This window comes from Stenella coeruleoalba (genome assembly GCF_951394435.1).
Source record: "Stenella coeruleoalba genome assembly, chromosome: 10".
Classification (NCBI taxonomy): domain Eukaryota; kingdom Metazoa; phylum Chordata; class Mammalia; order Artiodactyla; family Delphinidae; genus Stenella; species Stenella coeruleoalba.
In genome coordinates this window covers 81,986,775-82,007,916 of record NC_137156.1, presented here as the reverse complement: position 1 = coordinate 82,007,916, position 21,142 = coordinate 81,986,775, and the positions used below count along the sequence as shown (strand labels likewise).

Sequence of the window (21,142 nt, the reverse complement as noted above, 5' to 3'; positions counted from 1 at the left end):
TTGAGAGTATATACCCTTGACATGATGATGTGGATGGTACTTTAGCTCTGTGGTCTTCCTTCCTCAAACACATAACCCCAGTCTAATCATGAGAAAAGCATCAGACAAATCCCAGTTGAGGGATATTCTAAAAAACGTCTGACAATTACCCCTCAAAACTGTCAAAATCATCCAAAACAAGAAAGCTTGAGAAACTGTCACAGCCAAAAGGAGCCTAAGGAGACGTGACAACTAGTTGTTATGTATCCTGCATAAGATCCTGGGGCATAAATAGGACATTATGTAAAACCTAAGGATTTCTTAGTAAAGTATAGAATTTAGTTAATAATAATGAATCTATATTGGCTTGTTAATAATAAGGGAAACTAGGTGTGGGATATATGAGAACTCTCTGTTCTATCTTCTCAATTTTTCTGGAAACAAATTATTTTGAAATAAAAAGTTTATTTAAAAAAATTATACGCGAGACACTTTTCCAGGTACGGGCAAACATTGGATGGCAAATAGGCCTGGTCTCTGCCTTCATAGAGCTTTCTGTTTAGTGGGGAGACACCAAAAGTTGTGGGGAAAAAAACCACTTTGGGTAGTAAGATCTAGCATGACAGGGGCATTTACTTTAGCTAGGATTGTTTAAACAAAAGTTTAAATACTGCAATAGGATTTAGTTAGGAAGATCTCTTTGAGACCTGAAAGATAAGAAGGAAGTGGTCATGCAAAGAGCAGAGGTGAAGGAGAGGCCATGTTTCCAGGTATAGGAAACAGCATGAGCAAATCTCATCATATAGGAGCCTTGAGGAATTGAAAAAATGGCCAGTGTCTTAGGTTGAGTTTTTGCAGAAACCAGTTATGAGCAAGGATTTGAGTGCAAGAACAAGGATTTGCATGCAAGTAGTTCATTAGGGGGAGGGAAGGTGGTCCCAAGAAGCATTGGTTGGAGAGTAGGAAAGTGAATTAGGGAAGATGTGGTTATCAAGCAGATATAATGGGCAACTAGGGCTCATCCACTTAGGGGAACTCTAGGAGACAGTGTAGAATATGCCTTGCTTATCCCACCTGTGGGAAGAAGTTGGGGTCTTTATCAACCAGCTCCCATCAGGAACTGGCTGTAAGCTGTTCCTCAGGGGTAACTACCTGTAACTGGAATACCTGTATGGCAACTGGAAGCCATAAAGGTCAATACACATGGAAGCAAGGACTTCCAAGTGTGTATGAGAGGAACACCCACAAGGTCTTTAGATATAGCCAGTGTATCTAAAGAATAGGTAGCAACAGGCAAAGTGGCACTGGATAAGGTTGGAGAGGTAAGCAAGGGGCCATTTACGTAGCACCAGAGGATAAGCAATTGCTGCATTCTACCCCTGGCAATAACACAATACCATTTGTTGTAAGATCACTCTGGCTATTGTACTGGGAATGGATTACTGAGAATGTGGACACAAGTTGAAATAGGCAGAACAGTTATGCTGCTGCTATAGCAGTCCAGGCAGTAGAAGCTTGGCTTCCGCATAGGTGGGGTAGTGGAAAAGGAGAGAAGTGGACAGATATAAATTGCATTTTGCAGGTGGAGCTTTCGGGGGATGATGGAAAAGGAGGATTTAAAGATTTTAAGTTTGAGATGTCACCATCAACTCAACAGGAGCTATCTAGTAGGCAGTCGGATGGGAGCCTGGAGCCAAGAGTAGAGAGATGGTTTGAAAATATAAATTTGAAAGTCATCAGTATGCAAATGACATTCAATGCCAAAGAAATAGGTGAGGTCAAATGAGAAGAGATGACAGAAGAGGACCCAGGGAGAGAAGGAGCCAGTAAAGGCAGGTTAGTAAGGAGAGGCCAGTAACAAGAGAATTTTCGGAGCATGGTATCCCAGGAGCCCAGTGAGGAAAGGGCTTCAGAAAAGATATAGTGGTCAACTGTGCCAAACATGTCTGTGATGTCAACGAAGATAAGGACAGAAATGTGAAGAATGAATTTAGAGCTTAGTGTTGTTGGAGACCTTGACAACAGCAGTTTTGGTTATGAGGAGAATGTAGTGACTGGAGTGGTTGAAGAGTGAATGAAAGCTGGGAAATAGAAACAGCTTGTAGAAACAACCGATTACAGAAGTTTGGTTTTCATGGAGGCCAAGAGAAGGGGCACTAAGTGGAGGGAGGTGCTGGACCAAAGGACAATTTGTTATTGTTTGGTTTGGTTTTGCTCTGTTTTGCTGAGTGGGAGAAAATTACATTTTTTGTTTTATTAGAATGATCTGAGAGGGAATGTTGGATGACTCGGGAGAGGGAATGGTAAAGGACCTGGAGCACAAAGCAACCCAGGTAGAAACAGCACACTTCTTCCACATATTTTAAGAGGAAGAGCAGAGAAAATTCAGGTAGATGGTGGGAGGAAAAGGGAGCACCTGTGCAATGGCTGCTATCTTCTTGATACATCATGAAGAAAAGTAGAGAACTAAGAACCAAGAGGGATAAAAGATATATGTGGCAGTTTGAGAAAAGGTATAAACTGCTCCATTATGTTGAGAACCCATGGGAGGTACATCATGTCAAAGAGAGTCAGCTTGACCATGGAATTTCTCCAGCAGTATTCCTCCACTCAGGGCCAGACACAGAGGTGGCTCATAGCTGGGATTTTCAGGGTTGGGGTGTTTTCAGGCAAGTGTGGCAGTAGTAAAGATAGGGAACTGAAGAAATGTAAAATGACATTATTTTGAATGGATCATGGAATTTAAGATGGGTAATTTCAGAAAAGTCCCCAGTAGGGGCTGATGGATAGTGGAAAAAGTCATGGGGTCAGTGGATTGGCATCTCAGTGAAATCCAAAAAACCCAACTGCAGGATTCTTGAGCAAGTGAGTTTAAATAATAGAGGTGGTAGCTAATAGGAAGCTTATTACATATTTTCTATCATTTTAGTGATTTAAAATACATGATTGAAAAGTAGAATCTTGTGTCTGTGGTTACCTAAGTCATACTGAACTGTGTCTCCGTCAGCATGCATAAAATACTTTACACGTTCATAAATTAAAATTTTGCCTTGTGGCTTAGCGATTTAAACCTCCAAATATATACTTGATGACTGGAATGTCTTCACTTTTTCCTTTCTCTAGGATGGCAGCCATATTGATTCCTCTGTTCAAACGTGTAGAATAGCTTCCTTATGAACCCACACAAGTAAACCAGGCTAAAGCAGGTTACCAAAAAAGGAAGGAAAAATCAGCAGACCCATGAACCAGATGCCCAACTTTCTAGGTTCTGGGTTCTTCTACCAAAGAGATGTAGGTCATCAAAATGAAGTGTGGAGAATAAGAATGATGGACACATGCACTTGATATTTACTAGAACTGGTAGTAGTTAACGCTACCTCTTCATGTTAACTATTGAGAGCCATTTAAGTTCTGTCTACCAAAGGTCCAAATTAAGAACCTTTAGTGTACCCTCGACACATTAAATGAGGGAAAATACTTTTTTCCCTACTCAAATCCATTATATAAAATTCCAAATTTCACTTCAAAAAACTAGCAGGTGTCATTTACAGCATTCTTCTGATGAGTTAGAGATTCCAGACCACTTATTTGTAATTTCTGTTTTTGCAAATAATTTTTTAAAAAAAACCAGTCATACAGCCAAGATTTTAGAATGACAAGTCATTTTAACTTCACAGAACCAAAACAACAGTACTCTAAATCAGTATTTCTCAAGCCTTTTCTTTTTTTCTTCAACTTGTTTGAGGGACAGAACTCAGAACAGTGGTATATTAGCATAATGATATAATGATGGGGATGCAGGATGAATAACTGAAGGTATTTTCCTACCTCGTCTACTCCCTTGTTGAGAATCAATCGGTTACAGATTATAGTAGATACTATAAATATTAGTGTTGGGAAAAAGGTGGGACTCAGAAAAGGCAACCATTAAACACAAAATACAGAGCATCTGCCTTTGTATCAGTTTTGTTTAGAACTAACGTAGCACATAGAAACTAGGTTGAGGTCAAAGTGGAAAGCTTGGTTCTAATCCCGGGTGAGCCCCTCATTAGTTAGATGACCTTCAGCGATTCACTTGGTCTTTGTGTTTCTCATCTAATAAAATAGAGGCAATAGCACTGGTTCGACCACTTCTCGGGGTGCTCTAAGACTTAAATGAAAATTCAGTTTTTACAAACATTGAATGCCTAGGATGTCCGAGGCACTGAGCTGAGGGGAACAAGAAATAAAATAAATCCTTTGCCTTCATGGAACTTACATTTCAATGGGGGGAGATAGATGAAAAATAAATCAGGAAAAGATGGGTGGTACTGGTGGGGGTGGAGTTGGAAGGCATTCTATCTTACATGAGGTGGTCAGGGAAGGCCTCTCTGGAGTTTTAAAAAATAGAAACTTAAATAAAATAAATGAGTAGTCAGGGCTTCCTTGGCAAAAGACATGGCAAGAGCAAAGGCCCTGATGTCGGAGGGGCTTGGTGTGTCTGAGGAACAGCAGTCAGTGTGGCTGGAATGGAGTGAGCGGGTGGAATGGCAGTGCGGTCCGAGCAGTGTGATTTAGATTGATGGTGGAAGGAAGGGGTAGGGCTCTCATATGAAAGGAAACGGGAAGCCGTTTCCTGGAGGGATCTGAGCAGAAGAATGTAACCTGACTTACGTTTTAATAGGATCACTCTGGCTACTGTGTGGAGGACAGAACAGATTCCAAGGGGTCAAAAGTGACTGAAAGGAGACCAGTTCAGTGGCACAGCATTAAGGCAGACAGAGTAGGCTAGTTTAGACTAGGGTGATAGCGGTGCAAGTGGTATGTGGTCAGAGTCTAGGTGTATTTTGAAGGAAGAGGCAACAGGATTTTCTGATGGATTAGACATGAATTGTGAGAGAGAGGAGTGGGATACGAAGACTTGTGGGCAGAACCAACTTAACAAAGGAGCTACCGATACGAGTGAGCTTGCTTTAGAATCTCAAGAGCATTATATAAGGTGACCTTAACTAGTTCATTTTGTACCGCAGATCAGGCATTTGATAGAATAAAATCTTCTCCTTCTATTCCTGATATAAGGTATTTCATGATTTTCACCCAGTTTTAATTCTGCAAAACTCACTAGTCAGAGGTCAATTTACGACAATGGAAGTTTTCAGTCAGAAAAGGTTTTATTATAAGAAACAATGCCATCAGATAAAAATGCAAAAACTTGTGCAATTATGGCAAAATGTTTAAAAATATCTACACGTTTGCCCCCAAAGGACTACAGTACTTACTACATACCTGAGCACTGAACATTTAATGCCATTTTAAACTGCTTCACGTAGGGAATCTGATTCCTTGCAGGTCACGTCCACTTTTTCTCATGCACCAATGAAACCAGCTTGATGCTTAAGCATCAACTTTGTAGGATAACAGAAAACAAAGATGGAAAATAAAGAATACAATTTCTACTTTCCTATAACATAGTTATACCACGTCCAGTTTTCAGTGTGTAAAAACTATATAGGAAAGTGCTACATACTTTCTTCAAATGCAAAAACAAGGGTCAAGTGGGACTGGCATCTGTCACCCCATATTTTAATTCTGTAGTACCCACTGGGCCTTTTACTTATATTCTCATCGTACTATGCAAATGTACCTTAAATAGCTAAACAAAGATCCACGCATATTACTAATCTTAGTTTTCTAGGACCTCTTCTGAAATCATTTGAAAAGTGGCAAAATATCCCAGCTGTATAATTTAAACAAATAGTTCTCCATACAAAATTCAATATACATTCTACTTCCGTAGCAAATTCTAAACCTTGGCTTTGACACGCTGTACTTAGACCACACCCTCAATATAGCAAAAGGATCAACTATTGCGCAGATCAATAGAATAAATCGACTGCAGAATTAACCACAGTACGCTGTACTCCTATGCATCACACGGGCACATTGTAAATTAACTCAATATTCTAATGTCATGGTTTCAAGTAACACGTTCTTCTAAATAAATACAGGAGATTGTCAAAAAGCGGCAGGAAGTCTTAGATATGCAACAAAGCTTTCAAAAATAAATTACATGAACATCTCTTGTAAAACTTAGCTTTGTTTTTTTCCTCCCTTTGCAATGCAGCACAGTAAAGATGCTTCAAAATGCTCACAGAAATAGCCCCAAACCAGCAGGAAGACAAAGAAAAAATGCGGAGAAAAAACATAGGTGATTAGTTGACAAAGTCGATAAGGAGATTATAGACACACTACCAAGGCCAGCAAGAAGACAGCACGTATCCAGCTTCCCAAGACTAGATTTTAAAATGTGAATTCTCTAAATGCTGTCCACTTTAAATTCGGCTTCAGGAAACGTTCCCTACTTGTAGAGGGCTATGACAAGCAGTTTGGAAAGTTTCTGAAAAACGAGGTATGTGATGCAAAGAGGCAATGTTTTAAATTTGTTTCACAGTATCACATTACCATTTGTGCAAGAGTTTTTAATACAAACCATGCCAGTTTGTTTTAACAGAATCAAAATGTTCCAGTTAAGGACAGACTCTGGGCTATACTTATATCCTTTATTAATTATTCCAGGCAGAGTAAAAAATAAGTTACTGATCCAAATAACTGCCTTATGTATAACACATGAGTTGATTTGTCCTCTGTTAATATTTATAGCTAACTGTTAGAAATTCATCAAATATGAAAAACTGTTTAGTACCTATAATGCTATGGTTCTATTCACTCACTCTTTTCCTCCTCAATCTTCAGCTAGAACAAGGTTTTCAATGCAAAATTATTCATAACTGTTAAGTGCAAAAATTAAAAAAAAATGAGGTTTTATTTGTTATAGGTAACGTAAAAGCCATTAAATGAGACTACTGCAGGAGTTTTATGTTTCTGGAAAACAGAATTTTAAAAATAGGAGTAAAACTTCACATTACGCTCTGTGCAGAAGAGAAATAAGTTACCTTTCATTGTACTGATACTGAATGGACAGGTAGAGGATAGGAAAGGGGGTTAGGCGACAAAATGGCCCATGTTAGTGCAAAATGAGTATAATATTCTTTTCACTATTCTAAGATTGAATCCAGTTAGACCAATAACTGGCCATACCTTGCCATCATGCTAGTAGAGAACCCTGTGAAATCACAAGAGTTCAACAGGTAAAGGACTATGGCCATGAAACTAACATACCAGTTTGAAAGGTAAGCATAGGCTCAGACAATTTAGATCTACCTAACGACACACAGGAATTAACTTATACTAGCACCAGCCACCTGTGATTTCGAGCCCTTTTCAGGATTTAAAAAAATGAGACAGTGTTAGCACTTGAAAAAATTGTCAACAGAAAACTGCTACTTTAAAACTTTAGCTTAACTTAAAGCAACATGGGAAATATAAAACAATCAAACTAAAAGCTCTTTCTGAGACTGATCTGGTTTTCCTTCAATCTACTCTAATGACAGAACACATTTAAATCCAGTACACTTGAAAACAGTACACAGATATACATATATTCAGAATGAGGATCTCAGTTAGTGCGTCTCTGTGGTAGAGAGGTCACAGCTAAAGTCCTAGTGATATTGCCTCAGATTTTTACCCGTATTTAAAATAAAAAGTCACATCAGACTATTTTGGATGTCTCTAACCCATAATACCCTAACCACTCTTCTAAGAGTGCATAGTTGTCGATTCATCTGGTATCTCACTGACTATTCATCACAAAATTCTAGAATGATGTGATTACGTTTATACCAGAAAAAAAAAAATGCTGATAATTGCACTTTGTTACCTTTTGCTTACTGAAATGAAAACATCACAAGGATGAAAAGAAATCCCTCCCTACACTCATCTTGAAGAGCACCCATCTCCATGTATAAACTCTCTCAGCTTTCTTAAATACTGACAGCACTTCTTGTATCATTGAAAGACCAAGTTTCCTCGAGCACAAGGTGCCAGTGAGCTCACTAAGGCCTCTGCCATTCATTAAAGTACTTTCTGAAGACACTGAGGATAGAGTTTAGCAACAGCACATTCAAAATGCCGGCCAAGGTCCCAGAGCCGATCTGGGGTCTCATACACTTTCATCCATTGGTCAGTGATGTCATCATATTGGTAAAGAGAATTTTTTCTGCTGGTTCTGAAGACATGTTCTTCAACGGTCACTTGAGTAGCTCGAACAAATAAATGGAGTTTATTCTGGAAAAGTACCAGTTTAAGGTATGGGTTTATGGACTCATCACAAGGAAAGTCCTTCTTACGAGTCCATTTATTGAGCTCAATATCATAGGCTTCTACAGTAAACATCCGCTGATGATTTCCACAGGTTCCAGCTATGTAGTAGATAGAGTTCTTGTATACAGCTGCTAAGCCCTGGATTCTAGGCACAGTCATGGGGGTTAAGAAACCCCAGTAGTCTTTCTGAGGCTCATAGAAGAGGAAAAATTCTCCTAAAGAAAGAAAAAGGGGGGAAAAAAAAGAAAAAACAATAATATGTACATTTACATGTCTCTTTTTGGTTGTATGTTGAAGACCCAAAAGTATAATTTTCCAAATAATTTACTTTCTAAAACATTCTTTTATAATCTCCATAGATACATTAAATATTATGGTAGCTTAAAACATCTTCATTCCATGCACAACATAACATAGTATTAGAGTGAACGTGAATTGGGGTGTTCAAAATGGGGAAGTATGAGGCATTAGTTTGGCTTGATGGCAGTATAACAGTTAAGAGCTTGGTTTCATTTACTCTCTCCAATTGGGTATTTCAGAAAATTTATTTGAAGCCAGCTCTAAAATAAAAACATTATTACTAATGGTTAACCAGTAAGATGAAAATATGTATATAGCTTCAATCATGAGTAAGCCACTATAAATTTAAGTGCTAATTATTTAATTAGAAGATGGTACATAGAATTGTTCAGATTTGTGTCTATGGGCCACTAATGTGTTTACTTTAGTGTTGGTGTAATGCAAAGACAAATACTCAAGAGGAGAAAACATGACCTTAAGATGATAGAAAACACGCACATTATTTATGAGAATTGACTATGAGTCAGTTTCAATTCTATTTTGACAATGAAAGGGTGTGCTGAGTCAGAGTGCAATACAAAAAATGTCTAAAAGATTTAAACTAGTGAAGATTTACAAGAGCTTGGTAATTATGACATTTGTATAAAATCCTTGATATGAAAATCTGAACAGATTTATGTTCCTTTATGAACAGATTAAATGATACTCCAGTAGGCACTGACAGTAGAGCATAAGCTTCTGACTATTCATGTCAAGTTTATTTATATAAAGAGGCTTTGTTTAGATTATAAGTACCTACTTCTAGATTGAGCTTCCCCTTGAAAACTGTTCTGAACTAGGTTAACTCCTATCAACAAATATAACTGCCTACTTAATAAAAGTGATGCTGTAATTTCAATTTTTCACAAAAGAGCTTGTTAAAGTCCTAGCTTTTGCCTGCATATTACGTATGCTTATTGACTAACATATAACAGGATTCTTAATAAAGACAGGAATTAACACTTTCTGCCATGTACTACCTCTCTAAAAATTTCTTATAAAAAGGAAAGATAATACATTTTAAAAGTTGATTTTTAAAACCTAAAGTCTTCTTAATAAATTAAAACCAGTGGTGGGCAATTAAGAAAACCCTCAGTGCCTCAGATTTCTCTTTTATAAAATATGATCTCAGATTAAACAATGTTCATTCCAGCCCTAAAATTCTATTAATTCATTGTTACTTTGCCTTAGTATTTACATTAATACACAACCTTTACATTCCCTTTGGGAGTCATCTAATTAATTCTATCTCTATCAACTAACTGGTTAGCCAGTAAAACCAAAATATATAAAGAGAGAGCTTCATCATATTGGATGATATAACCTATTCAACCACACTTGATAGATTTTACATCCATTCAGGTACTTCATTTTTTGGCAAGACCAACAAACCTAAATTATGTCCATGCTTCTAGTCAACTAAAATAAGGCACTAGAGAGTACTACTCCCTCTGGAGAATTAACTTTACATTGAAGTTTAAACATATGGGTTTAGGCATTTCTAGGAAATTTTAAGCTGGATAAAGGATTAGAGCAAAGAATATTAAAAAAAAAAAAACAGAATGGGAAACGACCTAAAAAATCACGTTTGTCTACACAGAAGTTGCCCCCTTTTCCTTGTTTTATTTGAGTAGTCAGTGTAAGGAAAACATTTATATATAAGCAGTTAAGAAACACAAAAGAAGAATAAGGATGTTGGTACTGTCAACACTGCATTCAGCATTCAAGCAACTAAGATAAGAATTCAAACACAAGGAAAACATTAGCACAAATCAGAACCTTGAATCAAGTATCTTACTTGCTCTTACTAAGTTCCTCTTTCTACTTCTACTAGATCATCTTTGCCAGGGTAATAGTCTTCAATCGTTTAAACACAAGTTTTTAAGCTAAGTATATTATCGTCCCTCTCATAATGTTAACAGTAAGAAAAAGGAGACATCTCAAAGTTTTTCAGTGAAAAAAACTGAAAACAATGTTATGGATGACAGCATCAACTGCAGTGAAATTAAAATCTTGAAGACTGTAATTGAAAACTCTTTGTAATTAAGTTTCATAACCTTTGCGATCGTAAGGCTTATACAAAATTCTTTGGCAACTGAATAGTACAACTGCAGTTGATGCTTTGTTCTTTTTTCTCTTTTAAACTAATCCAGTAAGTTCCATAAGAAAAGTAGTTGCTACATTTCTTGATTATATATTACTGAAGAGCAAAAATGTCATGTATCAAACTTGCTTTCTTGTTTGAAGTCTTAAAAATGGCTCTGAAAGAGTTTTTCCCAAATCCTGAACTATTATTTATGAAAAAATATTTTCAAAAATACTTATTCCGCATGATGTCAAAACACAGTAAGAACATAAAACACAGGATCATTTTAGGAACCTGCCTTTTCTGATTGAAAAGTTTATTTTCTTTACTGGTCCTTTAAAGAACAGACTGGTCCAACAAATAGTTTATGATAAGAAAGCCAGAGGCATTCCTCAATGAACAGAAACAGCTTATTACTATGAGTGGGTGAACCACAATTTGACCTGTTACCCTTTCATGAAGAACTAAATCACTTAGGCACCTACCCTGTAAAACATAGATCTTCTCTTTGTACTCCACAGCATTATGAAACTCCATAGCAACAGGCATGGCACAAACGGTCGTCCAGCAATTCTCTCTGCTGTCGTAGCACTCCACAGATTTTAGTGAGTTTCTCCCATCGCCTTCATAAACTCGCCCTCCGATTGCATACATCTTACCACAGCAATACACCAGTTTGCAGCCTATTCTGGCTCGAAGCAAGGACGGTTTGGATAGCCACCTATTAGTGGAATGGTCATACATCCAGAAATCATTTTCTGCCTTGTGGTCGATGGAGACCTCACTACTGCTTGGCCTGTACCCTCCTGCTATGTAAATATCATTATCTGGTGATACGAGAATCCCAACTTCTCTTAGATCATTTGGTGGTTTGCATAGTTTGAACACTCTTCCTGTGAATATATCTAGACAAGGCACTGTTTGCTTCTTTCCTGAGTGTTTGTGGGCAGCATCAAAACATATGATCATTTCCGATGCAGTCATTCCAAGTCTCTGTGTACAGCCATTGGTACTGGATGGTCCCTTTTCCACATAGCTTTTGGCTATAGCCTGTGCAAATTGAGGTGGAATTTTCTCTATAAAGGTGTCTTCCATCAGAGGAAAACGTATGCATTTGGCAAAAATTTCTGGAAGGTGCACTTCTCTTTCATTCTGTTCATGTTCAAACCACCTTACAATGCTCTCATAAACATGCTCTTCCCGGTCTACGTTTAAGTCGTCACTGTCTAGGATACTTATCAGTTGGTCTTTCGTCAACTGAAGAAACTCTTGTTCTTTGGTGACACACAGGAACTTTTTACGAATGTATTCTTTAGATCGATCTCCGAGTTCCTGATGACCATAATGATCAGCAAAGATGAAGACTCCAATAGAATTCTGTGGGTCCAAATGACTGATCATGTACTTAGCACATTGGTCCTGGATGGAGGGAATCTGGAAGATGCTAGCTGCAGTGAACAAGGCTTGAACATTGGCCTCTGTCAGAACAACTCTGGAGGTATAGGCATAGTTCAACACTAAATCCATCGACTCAGCTTCAACACCGACGATTCGAACTTCTTTTTGAGTGCTTTCTGTAAGGCCGCTAGTGAACATGGATCTAGGAAGGAAAGAGTGGTGAATTTATGTGTGCTACAAATAAAAATTATTGTGGCAAATTTTTAAAAACATAAAGTTACCACAAAGACAACATTTTGAAACTGTAAAATATTTCCTAATGTGTTTCCCGATATCCTAAATATCAGGAAAGCGGATAAAAGTTGATCATCTAGCAGAAGAATTTGGTCTGGCTAATCTTAAAAAACCCTATTCTCAGGACCAGTCAGTCCACTTTGTGCCAACTCTGAGAAAAGGAGAGTATACCTAATTAAAGCACACCAGAAGGTGGCATGGAATATTCCAGGACATCTTATTTCCCTTGGAGCCCAATCGAGGCTTCTGGTCAAGATGCCTTAGGGACTTGAGATCTTCAATCACCAGGTCAGTCAGAAAGTTTAAGAATACCCATAGAGTGTCAATGGGACACATTAGCATATAGAGACTGTCTAATAAAACGTCTCATGACCCAGTGGAAATTTACAAGGCAACCTGTGCTCAAAACATATCTTTAAAAATTTCAACTTAGAAAAACAAGATGTCCTTCAGAAGTTCATATTTTCTATCTACTCTATCTACTTCTATGTACTTTTAAAATAATTATCCTTTGAATGCTTCCTTAATGATTATAGAGAATATAAAGAACATCAATTCACTTATCCTTGGATATTTTGAAAACTTTTGCTTGACTCAAAGTTACCATATTTTTACCTATATATATTTGTATATAAATAAAGATTACAGTAGGGTTAATATAATACCTACTTATAGAGAGAGTTTAAGAATTAACTGATTCTTTGGAGAAGATAATGGTTTTCAAAATTCCAAACTTTTGTCTTTGAGACCAAGCTTTTTTTCTTTTTTTTCTTTTAAATTATCTGTGTATTTATGGTACTTTCTTGGCCAATACATTAAGTAGCCAAAAGCCTGGCTCTTTATTTAAAGTCCTAGTCGTTTATAAACATCATTTGCCTTTCTTTTCCCTCCTTTAAGGTTTCTTTCTAGGCTGTTCTTAAAATTAAATAAAAAAATCAAAAGGTCTTTTAAAATCCTCTTGAGAAAAGGACTGTGTGCCCTAGGATGCTTAATAGATGTCTGTTGAAGACACCGACCTAACACTGCTGATAAACTCCATTATTCAGATCCAGACCCCTCCTATTTTATTTTTAAGTGTGATGTTATCAAAAAAATATCCTTGAGTGGGAAGATTTCCAGTCACTTTTAAAGTTTTCATCAGAAACATGAAATTAATTCAAAAATGCAATATGGAATATTGGAGGTATACAAGGCTACCTGGACCCAGCTTGTTGCCTGGGCTAACCGTCCTTTGAGTCCTATTTTTACTTCTACTATGTAAATTTTAAGTGTAATATCATGCAGACTTCTTTTTCTTAAATGACTAGAAACTAGATGTACCATTGTATGAGCTTGTTTTCAATTCAGGTGCTGAAAAACTCAGTTATACAGCTCCCAATTAAAAAGAAAAGTAAAGCCCTTCATCAGGCAAAGATTAACTCCCAAAGGAGAACATTACCACATAGCCCTTTATCATGGGAGCTACTACTGACTTGAATAAGCTGGTCTCACACACAGGAGCAGCGTGACACTCAAGTTCTCCTCTGTTCTAATAGGTTCTTGATGTAAACTCGATATGAAGTGGGAGTACTTCCCCACACAAAACCCTGAGCAGCAAAAAGTTTCTATTAATCATACGAATTTTACTTCTGACAAGTCACTGGGAGCAGGAAACAGCCAGGCTAGATTTCAAGCTATTCTATTCTTCCACCAGTGATGCAAGACTTAGAAACTATTAAGTATGACTTTCTACAACTCACATAAGGAGCAACAATGGTACCAAGAAAGTTCTGTACAAACAGCTCTAGCAAGAGAGAAGAACCTAATCCTTAAGTCTTCTAGCCAAATATCTTCATTTGAATTCACATATCTTATGCTTAGAAAGTTTTTCAAGCATTTCCTTAACTGCTTGGAAATTAAGAAAATCTACTGTAGCATACATCCTTCCAAGTGATTTGTCAGGTCTTCAAAACTTAATTTTAAGTAAGTATGATTGTTAAATGATATAAGCCAGAATATAGAACTACAGTGAGATATAGACATCTTCACTTTATTTCTTTTTACTATTCAAATCTAATATACAATGAACACTTCTGTATATTAAACTTTAAAGAGAACCCACCCTTGTTCCTTAAAAGTCATACAGTGACTAAGAAGCCTGGCTCTGGAATCAAACCCAGCCTCTGCCACTTACTAGTTAGATAGATGATTTAGGCAGGTCACTTAACCTCCTTGAGCCTCAGTTTTTTCACATGTAAAATGGGAATAACAACTAGGTAGAGACAGGATTGTAAAGATTACATAAAGTAATGTATGTAGAGTGAGCCTTGCCCAGAGCTTGATAAGCAGTAATTGTGACAAATATTTAAACACATAAATGACCTAACCATATCTAATGGATGGCCTAGATAAATGAATCTCACCAGCAGTTTCCATTAGAGGCCCAACTTCATACCTTCTGTGTATACCAGTTTCTTCTTTTTTCTTTCCAGCTCACTGCCTCATTATGGTTAATACTTAATAGTCCAATGACCTACCCTACGTAAGTCTAAATGGTTACATCACAAGCAGCAAACTGAAGTGACTATATTTAACACAGTATTCTGAGAAAGAGGAACCAGAAACCAGTGTCTGGAACACTACACTGCTATATGCCCTATAAAGGTTGAGAAAATTATTTCACAATCATTTCATGCACCATTTTTGAATACAGACAGGCTTAAAGTGAGCACTTAAACAAAAGGAGAAGTTAAACTCAAACAGGAAACTGCCTTTATCACTGATCTTAGAGTATGAAATTATTTTTTAGACCCAAGTTTTGAAATTTTACCTTACAAAGTTTTATGATGTATAAAGATGAATCTAAATGAAAATGAAAACTTAGCTTAAAAATACTTCCGGGGCTTCCCTGGTGGCACAGTGTTTGAGAGTCCACCTGCCGATGCAGGGGACACGGGTTTGTGCCCCGGTCCGGGAGGATCCCGCGTGCCGCGGAGCGGCTGGGCCCGTGAACCATGGCCGCTGGGCCTGCGTGTCCGGAGCCTGTGCTCCGCGGCGGGAGAGGCCACAGCAGTGAGAGGCCCACGTACCGAAAAAGAAAAAAAAACTTCCGGAAAAGAAAAAAAAAAAACTTCCGGAAATCTTAAAAAATAATCACTAGTCTGGGGCCTAAGACACAAAGAAACTGTATTTCATTCATTTTCACTTCACTGCTCTTATCCCCTGGGCATTAAAACAATCCATTAAGTGGGTAATTTGTTTTAAACTCTAAAAGAGTTAATGTGCACGAAAGAAATCCTGGATAAATTTTTGGAACAAATGTCAGATTAGCACTGTCCAATCAAACTTTCAGTAATGGAAAGGTTCTGTATCTGGGCTGTACAGTGTGGCCGCCACTACCTACAGGTGGCTCCTGAGCACCTTAAATGTGGTTAGTGTACGTGAGGAAGTGAATTTTTAATTTAATTTAATTTTAGGTAACTGAAGTTTAAACAGCCACGTGCGGCTAGTGGCTGCCATATTGGGCAGTGCAATTTTAGATTTTATGAAACATACAAACAAAAGCATGTTCACTAACTTAAAAACCAACCACCTGAATTCTAGAAGAATTTGTCAAATAAAAAAGGGGCGGGGTGCACTTAATAAAATAGGGCATGTTATTTATTCTCAGGAAACAAATGCATTGGTTTCATCTCATTCTTGCATCTCAGTCTAAAAATCAAGTGGGCAATACTGAGGGAGAAAGGGAACTTGGTGAGGATATCAATAGAGGTTTCCACCATCGTCATACCTGAAGTAAGGGCTGATTGCAGCAAGAACGTTTCTATGACAGGAAAATGTTTTCCCGTGATCCACTTCCACTACAATGTCTGTCAGCTGTCCTTCATCGTACATTGTTTTGAGTTGCTTTAGAATACTGCAAGCATGGAAGGGGTCCATGGCATCGTTGGCTGTGTCTGAAGATGGAATCCCATTCGGTGTTGGGGAAGACTTACTTAAATCTAGGAGGAGAAAAATCGTACAACCACAAGAAGTTCGGAGCCAGTTTCGGCGTCGCGGGTTTTATTTTTTGTTTTTTGGTTTGGGTTTTTTTTTTTTTTTTTTTTTTTTTTTTTCTTGGTGTGTGTGGGATGGGGCGGGGAGTTGTTTGTTTCTTCGCTTCGCTTGTTTTTTTCCCCGCTACAGAAATGCATATATGTACACAGACACCCCCAGTGGGACCGCGAGGTAGGATCTGGGAAAGAGCGAGCTGCGATGCAAGTTCACACACCAGCCTGCTCCTCTGGGAGCCCGGCGAGCCCGAAGCCCCGTGCTCGCAGAGGGACCGTGCGGGCAGAACAGGCGAGGTGTCTGCGGCGACTCCGCCGACAGCCAGAACGTCCCAGCTGAGAGCGAAGGGCAGGAGCCTCACGAGGGAAGCTCGATGGATGGCGGCCGCCAGTGCCCCCTCAACCGCCTTGCGAACAGGTCGGAGCGGCGGCCGGTACCCGGCCTCCCCATCCCTGTCCGGCCGGACCGCCCACCTCCCTCCGCGCCATTCATCCTCCCTCCCCTCATCCCTGTCCACCTCTCCATCCTTCGCTCCGGCTCCTCATCGCCACCGCCTCAGCTCGCAGCCTGAGCCTCGTCCCCGGCCCACCTCCCCTCCACACCTCCCAAGCCACCACACGACCCACCTGCCGACGCGGCCATTTCTCGACGGGGCCCGGGCTCCAGCTATTTAAAGAGGAAATGTCATTTCGCTTCTCTCTCTCCCGGGTTCCGGCTCTTCTAAGCCGCCCCTAGCCAATGGGGTGGCCTATGCATCCGGCTCCGCCCCCAAGCTCCGAACTCCGGGCGCCGATTGGCCACGAGGAGCGCACAGGTGAGTCGGGAAATGTAGTTTTATTGCCCCCGCTCCCGCGTGGTCTGGGTAGGGCGGAGGCCCAAGCTGGGGATTCCTATTGGCTGGTCCGGGCGGGGGCGGAGCGCAGGGAGCCCGCCAGCCTGTGTCTGTGGGGCGCGCAGTGCCTGCCGGGAGAGGTAGTCTTCTGGCTGAGGAGAGCTGTCATTCTGAGAGGCTGGGGTAGGGGAAGCTCTTGAAGTGTAAATTTCCCCATTCTAGGCCTCTCTCCAGGCCCCCGGGTCTTTTTTTTTTTTTTCCACCTTGTTCTTCGTTTCCTAAATCTCCTGCCAATGACTAGCTTCCGGTATGAAAGCGGGGGTCCGCGTAAGGGCTGTGAAACCAAAAAAATTTGGAAATGGACAAGAAGGCTGTTGTCCAAAAATGCGAAGGAAATCTGACACCCCACCCCGAAGAAAAATATCAGGAGGCCAAAAAGCAAGCCATCTCTGATGAATCACCTGTGACACCCAATTGAAATAGCATCGCCTTGGCCGAGTGCTCCGGTTGCCACAGATAAACTTGGTCTGGTTACAACGGCTGCTCAGGATCGTTAACTCCCACTCAATGCCTTGCTTTTCTCGAGCACCCAGGGAACACCTGTTCCACTTTTAAGAGTACAGGAACATTATAAAGGGATTCAGACGCTTTCCTTTTTGCTCCTGGTAAATGGAGTGGTTAAGATACTATGTAGACTGGGATTTCCTTTGACGAAATACTGGAAAGTGCCCTGAGTCTGGAGCCAGGGACAATTATTGAATCCCTAGCTCTTTACTTCTTAATGTGGATAAGACCCTTAGATAAGACCCTTTAATTCTTGGACACTTAGCTCCTTCACCTGTAGTGTGTGAATAATAATTCCTATTCTATCTGCCTCATAGGCTGCAAGCGTTTTGAAAGAAAGAAGAAATTTTACTGTTGACGTGTTTTGATTTTCTTGTCTCGTGTTTGCAGCATGTAACAGGGTGGCTGGCGCATTATAGATACTTAATATTTTAAAAATAAATGTAAGACACAAATGAGCTAACATTGGAAATGCTATTTCTAAATGTTTGAAATGTAAGGAAGTCTTATCAATGAATAGGAAGGAATTTTTAGTAGAGATATAGTTAGCCAATGAGCATAGCTTTTCTAACCCTGAAAAGATCAAACAACTGAATTTTCTGATGAAGGATCTTGGGATTTGTGATTGTGAAACAGAGAGAATGGTGAAAAACAATCCAATTCTGTCCGCTAGGTCTGCTGAATAATTTAGATATCAAAAGTATTATAACTCTGTGCAAGTTAACAAGAATTGGTGTTTCCTCGGGGCTGGGATCTGTGGACATTGGTATGGACTTATAAATTCATGTTATGAAAACCCTATCTGCACAGTTCTGCATGGATGAAATTGATTTTAACTTTTGTTACTCAGAACTTTAAATTTCCATTTTTTATGAGCCAAACACTGTTGCTTTCTACCTTATGGAAATATTGGGAGTTTCACTCACAATATTCATGGTATTAAGAAAAAAAATGGCATCAATCCTTATGGTTGCCAGATCTTAGCAAATAAAAACACAGGACACACAATACTAGGGACATACTTAGAGTAAAATGTCACTTGTTATTTGAACCAAATTTAATTGGGTGTTCTATATTTTACCTGGCAACCTTTTCAAGCCTGTTAAAATACGGGTTTTATTGTTTGTGTTTTGTTTTTGGTAGCCACCTGTCTAAGACTTAAGAAATTTGGCCAATTTTCTTTTTCATTTAATTCTCACCTAATTAACAAATAGACTTGGCAATCTTGTTTAGTTTTTTTTCTTTTTAAGTTTTCTGATTCTTTGATCCCCCAGAATTTCTGAATTTGGAGGTGGGCGGAATACAAAGAACAAAAGCCAATTTAAATATAAACAGGGGAGAAATGAAGATTTATAATTACAAGGGTGCCATTTATATGACACTGTAAATAGACTCCATTCTTCTAGGCAAATGACATTACATGGTAAAGATTCCGTCATCATTACAAATACGCTTTTTAAAAATACAGAATAAGTGAGAAGATGTAAAAATTGAGCCAATGGTCCCACAATATTCATTCTCAATGATTTATAAGACTACAAAGGAGATTTTATTTCAGGGTTGATACTAAACAGCCAAAGACTACAGCTTGTTTTCAGATAGTTCTAATTTGAAATTTAGTAAGAACTCACTGCTAATCTAGAAAGGCAGCAGCAAGAGTAAACCAGTTTTCTTCTTTATGTATTAAGTACTATATTGTCCTCTGAAGCACTCTTCTCAAATAGTTACAGTTTAAAGTAAATTTTAGTAAGGATGAAAATTGAAAAAGCAAACCAGAATAGTTGAAGGACCCATATTTAGTTCAAAGTAGACATTTAGAGCTTTATTATTTTAATGTTTCTTACCTAGGAAGCAAAGGCAAAGAAGATTGCTATAACCATGGTTTTTTGAGAGTAGAAAAGTCTTCACATTTAAATTCTAAAAAGATGAAGGGTATGAAATGAAAGCAGCAAATTTGGAAAATGAGAAAAATGCACAGTTGCCTTGGTTTTTTTCTGCCTTCACTTTAAGAGGACCACTTTAGCAATTATCAGCTGAGCCCAGGCTCCTGTTGATAATAATACCACACAACACAAGAATGATAGCAACTCTGATGAAGGAAGTGTAAAAGAAAATAGGAATTCACTTCTGCAAATCTATTCTGCAGTTTTCCAATTTCCCTGTTCAGTATGGCTTCAGGCTGTGAAATTGACCAGAGCTACATAAAATGAAAGTAAAGAGAAAATACCGGTGACTCTTAACACTTTAGCAAATGACATCCTTATGGTATATTTATTCTTTTTAGGCTACGGCTACAGCAAAATATGACATTTTTCCTTGCTAAAGACTTTTGTGTTGGCTGAATTAATGCCTGCTGTACAGCAACAGAAATGATTATTTGAATATAAATTTGATATAATACTACATATTGAAAAAGGATTTTAGGGGGTAATTTCTAGAACCTTATATATTGTATATGATTTAGTTTCTTTGGAATACAAAACTCTAAATAGATACTAACATTCAGGTTTACTGATTAAACATTACTGGCCTTGGTTGTATTTTAATTTTTATTCCCTCTAAGGTGATGTGAGGATTCAACATGGTAATAACTAGAAGATTGCATTTTGTGAATCACCGAATTTAATCATACTGGAGGATGTTAAAACACATTAATTTGTCTTCTAAGTATTTGAAATTTAGCATATATGTGGAAAAAAAAAGAAACTGTAAAATTTGCAGCAGGGATATTCAATTTATTACCTCCATACTCCACCCTGAATCTACATTCTGGACAGGCACTCTATAAAGCAATGTTCCTGATACCAAAAAAATACGTATAGATGATAGAGATAGATAGAGTTAGCAATTCAGATAGAGACTGAATGTGTTCCTGCAAAATTGATGTGGAAACCTGTTCCTCATTGTGATGGTATTTGGAGGTGGGACCTTTGGAAGGTGATTAGATTATGAGGGTGAAGCCCTCATGAATGGGATTAATGCCCTTATAAAAGAGACCTCAGAGAATTTCACCATGTGAGGACACAGTGAGACATCTGTGAACCAGGAAGCAAGTCCTCACTGGAAACCAAATCTGCCAGTGCCTTGAGCTTTGATTTTCCAGCCTCCAGAATTGTAAGAAATGAATTTCTGTTGTTTATAAGCCACTCAGTTTATGGTATTCTGTTATAGCAGCTTGAATAGACTAAGGTGTATATGTGGACGGATGGATGGATAGATAGGTAGATACAAATGATATAAGGTGGTATATTCTCTCTCTCTCTCTCTCTCTCTCTCTCTCTCTCTCTCTCTCTCTCTCTATATATATATATATATATATATTTCCTAACCTCAAGGATCTTATGGCTCGTATGATTCATCCATGGAGATAAAACACATTCACATAATAATCAATTAAAAATCGAGGGTTGAGGGCGGCCCCT

General features: G+C 38.6%; 1 protein-coding gene across 1 annotated transcript; it reads right to left on the bottom strand.

Moving 5' to 3' along the window:
- Positions 1–5,116: 5,116 nt before the first annotated feature.
- KBTBD8 (kelch repeat and BTB domain containing 8) lies at positions 5,117–17,031 on the bottom strand. The gene is made up of 4 exons (XM_079935355.1): positions 16,951–17,031; positions 16,065–16,275; positions 11,089–12,203; positions 5,117–8,393 (listed from the first exon to the last, which is right to left on the bottom strand). The coding sequence occupies exons 1-4, from the start codon at positions 16,964–16,966 to the stop codon at positions 7,930–7,932; spliced, it is 1,806 nt and encodes a 601-aa protein (XP_079791481.1). The 5' UTR covers positions 16,967–17,031; the 3' UTR covers positions 5,117–7,929.
- Positions 17,032–21,142: the final 4,111 nt, after the last annotated feature.

Coding starts and splice junctions, on each gene's coding strand:
- KBTBD8 (XM_079935355.1), bottom strand. Junction 12,204..16,064: donor GCAATCAGCCCTTACTTCAG/GTATGACGATGG, acceptor TTTCCTTCCTAG/ATCCATGTTCACTAGCGGCC. Junction 8,394..11,088: donor GAAGATCTATGTTTTACAGG/GTAGGTGCCTAA, acceptor TTCTTTCTTTAG/GAGAATTTTTCCTCTTCTAT.